General features: G+C 39.3%; 1 protein-coding gene across 1 annotated transcript; it reads left to right on the top strand.

The window, feature by feature from the left end:
- Positions 1-759: 759 nt before the first annotated feature.
- On the top strand, positions 760-1,744 carry LOC110573440 (olfactory receptor 6K3). Its single transcript, XM_021681936.1, is given in 3 exon segments — positions 760-850; positions 853-1,170; positions 1,173-1,744. Coding segments are annotated over 3 exon segments (942 nt in total). The 5' UTR covers positions 760-798.
- Positions 1,745-12,318: the final 10,574 nt, after the last annotated feature.

Raw genomic sequence — 12,318 nt, 5'->3', positions numbered from 1 at the left:
GATTTCATTTATTTATTTGACAGAGAGAGAGAGCGAGAGAGGGAACACAAGCAGGGGGACTGGGAGAGGGAGAAGCAGGCTTCCTGCTGAGCAGGGAGCCCAATGTGGGGCTCGATCCCAGGACTTGGGATCATGACCTGAGCCGAAGGCAGACGCTTAACGACTGAGCCACCCAGGCACCCCAGTGATCAGGAATTTCTGGTGCAAAAGTATGGTCATAATATAATAATGGAAACTTTATATTGTTTTTCAGTTATTATGTCACTGACACATAGGACAGAATGGCTTTTGTAAGTGGCAGTAAAGAAAGATTTCACACAGCAAATGGTTGAAGAGAGAACAAATCTGAACAAGATGTTGTTAATATTACTCTTTCAGAAACCTGATCTAGGAAGGAAATGATAACAGATATTGAGCATTAATGCCAGGGACTTTGAGACATTAATTCATTTAATACTCACAACTCTGATCGGACTAATATGTTTTCAACTATAGAAGAAGATGCTGAGTCTCAGAGAGATTACATAACTGGTCCATTATCATCCAAATAACAGGTAGCAGGATGAGAATTCAGGCTTAGTATGTTTGATTGGATCTTATGCTATTAATCATTAATACTGTCTCCCAAATAAAAAGATTACAGATACAGGCAAGTCACTGGCTATTTTGAACCTGGGAAATGTCAAAACATAAAACACCAGGTAACCAAAATAATATTTATGTTTACACTGCATTGATTTCCTTCTCTGTTAGTTGGGTATAACCTCTCCCTCATTCACAGGTAGCTCTTCTGGGGATATGGAGAGTGCAAATCTATCTGCAGTGACTGAATTTCTCTTTACTGGCTTCCCAAACTCCAGGATGGTGGCTTCCTATACTTTTTTCCTTTACTTTTCATCTACAACTTTATTGTGATTAAGAACCTGTTGATCTTCTTTGCTGTGAGACTGGACACCCATCTCCACAATCTCATGCACAATTTCATCAGCATCTTCTCCTTCCTGGAGATCTGGTACACCACAGCCACCATCCCTAAGATGCTCTCCAACCTCATCAGTGAGAAGAAGACCATCTCTTTTATTGGCTGCCTCTTGCAGATGTACTTCTTCCATTCACTTGGAAACACTGAAGGAGGCTTGCTGACTCTCATGGCCATTGACAGGTACCTCACCACTGTAACCCACTCCGCTACCCAACCATCATGACCCCCCAACTATGCGCTCAGCTCTCTGCAGGCTCTTGTGTCTTTGGTTTTCTCATCCTTCTACCTGAGATTATGTGGATTTCTACCTTGCCTTTCTGTGGCCCCAACCAAATCCACCAGATCTTCTGTGATTTCACACCATTATTACATTTACCCTGTAGGGATGCCTCTGTGATCTTAGTGCAAGATATGATTCATGCTCTGGCCATTCTGATAACAGGTCTGATTATTTCTCTTTCTTACATCAGAATTGTCATTGTGATCCTGGGCTTTCCTTCAGTGGAGGGTCGTAAAAAGGCCTTCTCCACCTGTGCTGCCCACATTGCTGTTTTCCTGCTATTTTTTGGCAGTGTGGTCCTCATGTATCTCAGATTCTTTGCCACGTATACCCCATTTTGGGATGCTGCCATCGCTCTAACCTTCTCTGTCCTTGCTCCCTTTTTCAATCCCATAATATACAGCCTGGGAAATAAGGATATGAAAGATGCTATTAAGAAGATCCTTTGCCCTCAAAAGGTATTTAATGTATCTGGTAGGTGATTTAGACAGGAGTCCTCTATACAAATGGAGCTTCTTCACAAAATATTGACCCCACAAACTCTAGAACTTAAAATAATTACACAATTAGTCCAAATTTCTTCTCCAGGAGCTGGTAAGTAGACTGACGATGTTCTCTGAGGACTTACAGAGATGACCAACAGACAAATTCCACTCCTTGTTTTTTAGGATCAGTGGACTGTTTTCTTTCTTGTATCTCCCATTTTGTTTGATTTTAAATATGTTAATATTTATTTATTTATTTATTTATAGAAAGACAGAGAGAGTGGGGGAGGAGCAGAGTGGGGAGAGAGGGAGAGAAGCAGACTTCCTGCTGAACGCAGAGCCCCACGCCGGACTTGATCTCACCACCCCAAGATCATGACCCTAGCTGAAACCAAGAATCAGAGGCTTAACTGACTGAGCCACTCAGGACACCTCATGTTTGTTTGATTTTAATTTATTCTTTTATTTTAAAATGATTAATTGTATAAATATAAATAATACTCACAGGTATTGCCTTTTTTGATACAATCTCTTTACAAAGCTCCCAGTTACCTGATGGAACCCGTCACTCCCCATGACACTAAGGTGACTTGTCCAAGTTCTTTTAGGGAGTTATTGGACATTAAGCAGAAGCAAAGTTCCTGGCACCCAGACCATAGACTTGATCCCCTATCTTTGTTTCCTTTCTAGTCAGCCTTGTTGGTATTTTGAGATCTATGTACTGGTGTGCTTTGCATGTGATGCTGTCATGAACCCAGGCATCACAGACTGTATTTAGTATTATGTTAATTACTATAAAGAGAAGTTGAGTAGATCAGATCCCTACCCATGAGAACTTACCATCTTATGTAGGATCAGTGTGAGAGTATTAAAACATAATAAATGCATATATTTACATTTATAGTCAATGACATTTACTGATGATTTAATTAATCTAATAACTTGTCTGTTTTTCCTACCATATCAGTGCTAAGATATATAATTTGTGTAGTAGTTTTAATATAAAACTATGTGACTTGGTAATAAATATTTTAGAACTCAAAATTCTATGCTAAAATTTATTCATGTTTCTACAAAGTACTTATACCAATTCAGTTTAAATATGGCAAAATATTTCACTGATTGGATATACAAATTATTTCTCTCTTTTGAACCTCTATACTGTTTCCTATAACCATTCTTATAAATATGGCAATTATCATTTTTTGCATAAACTTCTTGCCATTTTCAAAAACTTGTTTCAAGATGAATTTCAAGGAACTGACTTATTAAAGTAAGATGTGCAAATACGTTTATAGCTATTGGTAAAGGTATTGTTTTTGCAAAGGTTGCACTAGTAATGCGTGAATGTGGCACTTTCAACATAACTTTAATAGCAACTGATATGATTAAATAAGAAGTCTTGTTATTCTGTGGAGCTGTCAGTTCTATCACTGACAAGTTGAAACTGCAGTAGGACTATAATAGAGTGATAAATTTCAGTAGTAAATTGAGTTATTAGTCCTGGTTCTTCACATCCCTATAACAGAATTATAACTCCACAAATTTGCAATGAATGGATTCATGGTGGGTAGTGTATACTTCCCTGCCCCACAACTTTGGATCAGCATTTTTCATTATTTGACAATCGGGATGTCAATGGACGTTCCTGAGATCAAATCTGTGCCCTTGTAGTTGGGTTTCCTCCCAGTAGCTGCTTCCCTTGCAGCATTGGACCCATGAGGCCATGTGCCTGAGAGTCCCTGGTTCAGAGAATGAGAGACATGTGGAGCTGACCTGAACCCAACCTGCCTGAAACCTGGCATCTGGAGTCCAGAACCAGAGCACTGAGTCAGGAGTCCAGCGTAACTCATCTTGTTGTAGCTGATGAACAGACCCATGAGTATGAGGCTAAATGATTATTGTTTTAATATCTGCTGTGTATGGGCTTTGTCTGACATTGTACCAGCCTGGGATGGCAGAAATTTAATAACTGTGCTTATTATCTGAATCTTGCTTTTTTTAAAATTTTTTTATTGTTATGTTAATCACCATACATTACATCATTAGTTTTTGATGTAGTGTTCTATGATTCATTGTTTGTGCATATCACCCAGTGCTCCATGCAGAACGTGCCCTCCTCAATACCCATCACCAGGCTAACCCATCCTCTCACCCCCCTCCCCTCTAGAACCCTCAGTTTGTTTTTCAGAGTCCATCGTCTCTCATGGTTTATCTCTCCCTCCGATTCCCCCCCTTCACTCTTCCCCTCCTGCTATCTTCTTCTTCTTCTTTTTTTTTTTAATTTTTCTTAACATACATTGCATTATTTGTTTCAGAGGTACAGATCTGTGATTCAACAGTCTTGCACAATTCACAGTGCTCACCATAGCACATACCCTCCCCAATGTCTATCACCCAGCCACCCCATCTCTCCCACCCCACCCCAGATTCCAGCAACCCTCAGTTTGTTTCCTGAGATTAAGAATTCCTCATATCAGTGAGGTCATATGATACATGTCTTTCTCTGATTGACTTATTTCGCTCAGCATAACACCCTCCAGTTCCATCCACGTCGTTGCAAATGGCAAGATCTCATTCCTTTTGATGGCTGCATAATATTCCACTGTATATATATCCCACATCTTCTTTATCAATTCATCTGTCGATGGACATCTGGGCTCTATCCACAGTTTGGCTATTGTGGACATTACTGCTATAAACATCGGGGTGCACGTACCCCTTCGGATCCCTACATGTGTATCTTTGGGGTAAATGCCCAGTAATGCAACTGCTGGATTGTATGGTAGCTCTATTTTCAACTTTTTGAGGAACCTCCATACTGTTTTCCAGAGTGGTTGCACCAGCTTGCATTCCCACCAACAGTGTAGGAGGGTTCCCCTTTCTCCGCATCCCCGCCAACATCTGTCGTTTCCTGACTTGTTAATTTTAGCCATTCTGACTGGTGTGAGGTGCTATCTCATTGAGGTTTTGATTTGGATTTCCCTGATGCCGAGCGATATTGAGCACTTTTTCATGTGTCTGTTGGCCATTTGGATGTCTTCTTTGGAAAAATGTCTGTTCATGTCCTCTGCCCATTTCTTGATTGGATTCTTTGTTCTTTGGGTGTTGAGTTTGATAAGTTCTTTATAAATTTTGGATACTAGCCCTTTATCTGTTATGTCACTTGCAAATATCTTCTCCCATTCTGTCAGTTGTCTTTTGGTTTTGTTGACTGTTTCTTTTGCTGTGCAGAAGCTTTTTATCTTGATGAAGTCCCAATAGTTCATTTTTGCCCTTGCTTCCCTTGCCTTTGGCAATGTTTCTAGGAAGAAGTTGCTACAGCTGAGGTCGAAGAGGTTGCTGCCTGCATTCTCCTTTAGGATTTTGATGGACTCCTGTCTCACATTGAGGTCTTTCAACCATTTGGAGTCTATTTTTGTGTGTGGTGTAAGGACATGGTCCAGTTTCATTCTTCTGCATGTGGCTGTCCAATTTTCACAACACCATTTGTTGAAGAGACTGTCTTTTTTTTCACTGGACATTTTTTTCCTGATTTGTCAAAGATTAGTTGACCATAGAGTTGAGGGTCCATTTCTGGGCTCTCTATTCTGTTCCATTGATCTATGTGTCTGTTTTTGTGCCAGTACCATACTGTCTTGATGATGACAGCTTTGTAATAGAGCTGGAAGTCCGGAATTGTGATGCCGCCAGCTTTGCTTTTCTTTTTCAACATTCCTCTGGCTATTCGGGGTCTTTTCTGGTTCCATACAAATTTTACGATTGTTTGTTCCAGCTCTGTGAAAAAGTTGATGGTATTTTGATGGGGATTGCGTTGAATGTGTAGATTGCTCTAGGTTGCATTGACATCTTCCCAATATTTGTTCTTCCAATCCATGAGCATGGAACGTTTTTCCATTTCTTTGTGTCTTCCTCAATTTCTTTCATGAGTATTCTATAGTTTTCTGAGTACAGATCCTTTGTCTCTTTGGTTAGATTTATTCCTAGGTATCTTATGGTTTTGGGTGCAATTGTAAATGGGATCGACTCCTTAATTTCTCTTTCTTCTGTCTTGTTGTTGGTGTATAGGAATGCCACTAATTTCTGTGCATTGATTTTATATCCTGCCACTTGACTGAATTCCTGTATGAGTTCTAGCAGTTTTGGGGTGGAGTCTTTTGGGTTTTCCACATAAAGTATCATAACATCTGCAAAGAGTGAGAGTTTGACTTCTTCTTTGCCAATTTGAATGCCTTTGATTTCTTTTTGTTGTCTGATTGCTGTGGTTAGGACTTCTAATACTATGTTGAATAGCAGTGGTGATAGTGGACATCCCTGCCATGTTCCTGACCTTAAGGGGATAGCTTTCAGTTTTTCCCCATTGAGAATGATATTTGCTCTAGGTTTTTCATAGATGGCTTTTATGATATTGAGGTAGGTACCCTCTCTCCCTATACTCTGAAGAGTTTTGATCAAGAAAGGATGCTGTACTTTGTCAAATGCTTTTTCTGCATCTATTGAGAGGATCATATGATTCTTGTTCTTTCTTTTGATAATGTATTGTATCACGTTGATTGATTTGCAGATGTTGAACCAACCTTGCAGCCAAGGGATAAATCCCAGTTGGTCATGGTGAATAATCCTTTTAATATACTGTTGGATCCTATTGGCTAGTAGTTTGGTGAGAATTTTTGCATCCATGTTCATCAAAGATATTGGTCTGTAAGTCTCGTTTTTGATGGGGTCTTTGTTTGGTTTTGGGGATCAAGGTAATGGTGGCCTGATAAAATGAGTTTGGAAGTTTTCCTTCCATTTCTATTTTTTGGAACAGTTTCTGAAGAATAGGTATTAATTCTTCTTGAAATGTTTGGTAGAATTCCCCTGGGAAGCCATCTGGCTCTGGGCTTTTGTTTGTTGGGAGATTTTTGATGACTGCTTCAATTTCCTTAGTGGTTATAGGTCTGTTCAGGTTTTCTATTTCTTCCTGGTTCAGTTTTGGTAGTTGATACATCTCTAGGAATGCCTCCATTTCTTCCAGGTTATCGAATTTGCTGGCATAGAGTTGCTCATAATATGTTCTTATAATTGTTTGTATTTCTTTGGTGTTGGTTGTGATCTCTCCTCTTTCATTCATGATTTTGTTGATTTGGGTCATTTCTCTTTTCTTTTGGATAAGTCTGGCCAGGGGCTTATCAATCTTGTTAATTCTTTCAAAGAACCAGCTCTTAGTTTCATTGATCTGTTCTACTGTTGTGTTTTCATTTTCATTGGTTTCCATGAATTTTTTAAATTCTTCTTTAATTTCCTGGCTGACCCATTCATTCTTTAGTACGATGCTCTTTAGCCTCCATGTATTTGAGTTCTTTCTGACTTTCCTCTTGTGATTGAGTTCTAGTTTCAAAGCATTGTGGTCTGAAAATATGCAGGGAATGATCCCAATCTTTTGGTACCAGTTGAGACCTGATTTGTGACCTAGGATGTGATCTATTCTGGAGAATGTTCCATGGGCACTAGAGAAGAATGTGTATTCCGTTGCTTTGGGATGGAATGTTCTGAATATGTCTGTGGAGTCCATTTGGTCCAGTGTGTCATTTAAAGTCTTTATTTCCTTGTTGATCTTTTGCTTAGACGATCTGTCCATTTCAGTGAGGGGGGTGTTAAAGTCCCCCACTATTATTGTATTGTTGTCAATGTGTTTCTTTGCTTTTGTTATTAATTGCCTTATATAATTGGCCGCTCCCATGTTAGGGGCATAGATATTTACAATTGTTAGATCTTCTTGTTGGATAGACCCTTTAAGTAAGATATAGTGTCCTTCCTCATCTCTTATTACAGTCTTTGGTTTAAAATCTAATTTGTCTGATATAAGGATTGCCACCTCAGCTCTCTTTTGATGTCCATTAGCATGGTAGATGGTTTTCTTCCCCCTCACTTTCAATCTGGGGGTGTCTTTGGGTCTAAAATGAGTCTCTTGCAGACAGCATATCGATGGGTCTTGTTTTTTTATCCAATCTGATAGCCTGTGTCTTTTGATTGGGGCTTTCAGCCCATTTACATTCAAGGTAACTATTGAAAGATAGGAATTTAGTGCCATTATATTGCCTGTAAGGTGACTGTTACTGTATACTGTCTGTGTTCCTTTCTGGTCTATGTTGTTTTTAGGCTCTCTCTTTGCTTAGAGGACCCCTTTCAATATTTCTTGTAGGGCTGGTTTCATGTTTGCAAATTCCTTTAGTTTTTGTTTGTCCTGGAAGATTTTTATCTCCCCTTCTATTTTCAATGACAGCCTAGATGGATATAGTATTCTTGGCTGCATATTTTTCTCGTTTAGTGTGCTGAATACATCATGCCAGTCCTTTCTGGCCTGCCAGGTCTCTGTGGATAGGTCTGTTGCCAATCTAATGTTTCTACCATTGTAGGTTACTTATCTCTTCTCCTGAGCTGCTTTCAGGATTTTCTCTTTGTCTCTGAGACTTGTAAGTTTTACTATTAGATGTTGGGGTGTTGACCTATTTTTTTTTATTTTGAGAGGGATTCTCAGTGCCTCCTGGAGTTTGATGCCTGTTTTCTTCCCCAAATTAGGGAAATTCTCTGCTATAATTTGTTTCAATATACCTTCTGCCCCTCTCTCTCTTTCTTCTTCTTCTGGGATCCCAATTATTCTAATGTTGTTTCATCTTATGGTATTGCTTATCTCTTGAATTCTGCCCTCGTGATCCAGTAGTTGTTTATCTCTCCTCTTCTCAGCTTCTTTATTTTTCATCATTTGGTCTTCTATATCACTGATTCCCTCTTCTGCCTCATTTATCCTAGCAGTTAGTGCCCCCATTTTTGACTGCACCTCATTACTAGCCTTTTTGATTTCAACTTGGTTAGATTTTAGTTATTTTTTTTCTGCAGAAAGGGTTTCTCTAATAACTTCCATGCTTTTTTCAAGCCCAGCTAGTATCTTTAAAGTCATGATTCTGAACTCTAGATCTGGCATCGTACTAATGTCCGTATTGAGTAAGTCCCCGGCAGTCGGTACTACCTCTTGTTTTTTTTGTTGAGGTGATTTTTTCCATCTTGTCATTTTGTCCAGAGGAGAATAGGTGAATGAGAGAACAAAATGGTAACAGGGTAACAACATCCCCAGAAAATATACTCTAAACAAATCAGAAAAGACCTGAAGCTGGGGGAAAGAAAGGGAAAGAAAGGAAAAAGAAAAAGAAGAAAAAGAAAAAGAGAAAGATAAAAACAAACAAAAACAGAATAAAGAAAAAAAAACAGAATATGATCAAATATGATCAGGCTTGTGCATAGATCAGTGCCACACACTAGATTTTGGGTGTATTTTGGTCTGTTAGAAGAAAGTGCCTCCCAAAATTTTAAAGGAAGAAAAACATATATGTACAAAAATAAGGGTTGATATGATGAAGGGATGGAATATGACTGTAAAGATGAAAATTATAAAAAATGTTATAAAAGGAATTGAGAAGAAGTTGTTTGAGAAAAGAAAGAAGAGGATTTAAAAAAAAAGAAAAAAAAAGGGAGAGAATGTGATCAGGCAGGAGACTAGAACAAACCCATACACTAGAGATTTAGGGTATATTTTAATCTGTTAGAAGAAACTGTATCTCAAAATTTTAAAGAGAGAACAACATATATATATGTCAAAAATCAGGGTAACTACTATGAAGGGATAGAATATGACTCTAAAAATGAAAAACAAAAATGTTTTTTAAAAAAGGATTGATAAGATGTTGGCTGAAAAAGGGAAAAAGAAAAATTAAAAGAACAAAAGTTAAAAAAAAATTAACTTTGAAAGACTGAGGAATCATAGTAAAAAAGCCATGGATTCTATGTGCAGTATTCCCCTAGCACTGGAGTTCTGCCATTTTCATTGATCGGTAAACTTGGTCTTGGCTGGCTGTTCTTGCTGATCTTCTGGGGGAGGGGCCTGTTGCCGTGGTTTCCAAAAGTCTTTGCCGGAGGCGGAATTGCCCCGCCCTTGCCCCCTCCGGGCTAAGTAATCTGCTCGGGTTTGCTCTCCCGGGCTTTTGTTCCCTGCAAGCGTTCCCTACAGCTTTGGAGGCGGAGAGTGAAAATGGCGGCCTCCCAATCTCTGTCCCGGAGGAGCCGAGAACTCGGGGCCCGCTTCTCAGTGAGCCCCCAGAGAAAAGCCGCCAGTCACTCCCGTCTCCCCGGTCTCCAGCCGCACTCCGTGCTCACCTGGCCTGTGACCGCGCGTTTCTATCTCTGGCACCCGACCCCGGGTGGAGTCTCCAAACCCAGCAGATCCCTGTGGTGCACTCCTGCGCGGCTCCTCCCGGGGGAGGAAGGTGAGTCTCCCCGGATCTGCCGCTCGTTGGGTCCCTGCTGGAGGAGCAGTGGCCCAACTGTGCCGCGGATCATGGTTTATGGCAACCCTGAGCTGAGAGCCTGCGCCTCGGCTCCATCTCTGCAGCCGGCTTCCCTGCTCCGATACCTGGGAGCTCTGCCACACTCAGGCACCCCCAGTCTTTCTGTGACCCTGAGGGTTCTGAGACCACACTGTCCCACGAGGGTTCTACCCCCCGCTTAGGCACCAGAGTGAAGTCCCTCAGCGGAGCAGACTTTCAAAAGTTCCGATTTTGTGCCCCGCGGCTCTATCACTTGCCAGAAGCGGCCGATGGAGGCCCCTCCCCCACCATCTATCCTCCCGAATATCGACTCGGATTCACTTCTCCGCACGTCCTACCTTCCAGAAAGTGGTTGCCTTTCTGTTCGGAGAGTTGTTGCTATTCTTTTCTTCAATCTCCTGTTGAGTTTGTAAGTATTCAGAATGGTTTGATCCCTATCCAGTTGAATTCCTGAGACCAGACGAAATCTAGGTCTCCTACTCCTCCGTCATCTTGCTCCGCCCCCTCATTATCTGAATCTTAAGATCTTCTTTTGGTTTTAAGTATTTTAGATTGTATTGCTAATTAGTTTTTTAAATAATTCTATCATTTTCAGAAAGATTTCTTGCATCAGATGTGTAGTTACTTAACCATGCTGCCTGGCTGTGTGTGTGTGTGAATGCGTGTGTGTGTGTGTGTGTGTGTGTACGAAAGAAATTTTACACCTGAAAGGGATTTTTGATCATTTAGAAACAGAGCAAGTGCTAAAGACCTGAACCTGTGAAGACAGGGTGTGGGGTAAAGAGATTTAAGAGAGTCATTCTTTGGAAGTTACATTCTCTTTTCTATACATTGTCTTCATCATTTTTGTGGCTTATAGTCATCTTGCACTTGATCAGTGCTTGAAAACAAAGTCATAGCATTAAAAATCTTTTAAGGTTTTTCAATACAGTTTCAAAAAATTTCAATACAAATAAAATTTCAATACAAAAGCTCTTCAAACCATGTGAAAATAAGAAATAATGCACAACATATTGAAGCATTGTAGAGAATCTCCTTTTTTATTCTTATTGCTTGCTGTATGTACATAAGCAATATGCTTTGTGTTAGTCCAAACACAGCACAAAATTCGTAAGAATTCTCTATGATAGTCTCTAACTAGAAACCTCTCTGTTAGGTAAATTGGTGTGTCTTTGTCTGAAGCCATAATGTCATTCCTTATTGCATATTTATTTCATTTATTCTGGGTGAGAAAAATCATTATACTTAAAGAAAAAGAGTTCCCCCCCAAAAAAAAGAAAATAGAAAAAAAGCTTAGAAGAAAATCAACAACTGTTCTAGAGAAGTAATTTAAAAGAAGATAAGGCTCATATTGTAAGGCTCCATAATTACATAAAGAGATGCTTAAACTCTTTATTAAGGCTCAGTGTTGGAGGGGGTGTAGAGACAAAGAAACATACATACCGAGCTGTGAATGTAAACTGGTGTAGCCATTCTTCAGAAAAAAAATTGGTAGAACTTAAACTGAAGTGTATCCTCTCTAGTAATCCTGCTCCTAGGAATATGTCCCAAAGACATTCCACACATGTTAATAAATCCACATGTGTGAAGATGTTGTTTGGGTGTTGGGAAGTTGGAAGCAATCTGTGACCTATTATGGGAAAAAGAGATACTTAAAATATGATGAATGAATACTTTGGAGGATCATATAGGTGTTAGGTACTATAAACTTAATGAACACAGAGAAACATAAGTAACTAAAAAATAATGCTGACTGAAAAAAAACAGCAATGCAATGAAATCAATTCAATACAATTGGTGTAAACAGGAAGTACATGTAGATAAAATACAAATGCATGTTTTCCAAGAAAACATACATACAGAAGATATCTTAGAATTAAAGTTAAATAAATCAAAATAGATGTATATGGAAAAAATAGGAGGAAGAATGAATATAAAGGAAAATAAATAAAAATAAATCCACATTTAGGTGTATTTCTTTCTTTCTTTTTTTTTCAACAAAACAGATCACAGCCATTAGTGTTACATTTTCCAATTTAACAATACATTTGTTTATGTCTCTCCAAGTCACAGCACAGAGATCTATGATTTCCACATAAAATAACTGCAGCATAATATTTTGTATTATGGTCATCCCTTCTGTTACTCATTTAATCCCTACTGCTGCAAATTTGAGTTTATTTCAATCACGTTTAATCATAGACAGGGTCA

This window comes from Neomonachus schauinslandi, chromosome 6 (assembly GCF_002201575.2).
Source record: "Neomonachus schauinslandi chromosome 6, ASM220157v2, whole genome shotgun sequence".
Taxonomy (NCBI): Eukaryota; Metazoa; Chordata; class Mammalia; order Carnivora; family Phocidae; genus Neomonachus; species Neomonachus schauinslandi.
This window is presented reverse-complemented; position numbering and strand designations above follow the sequence as displayed.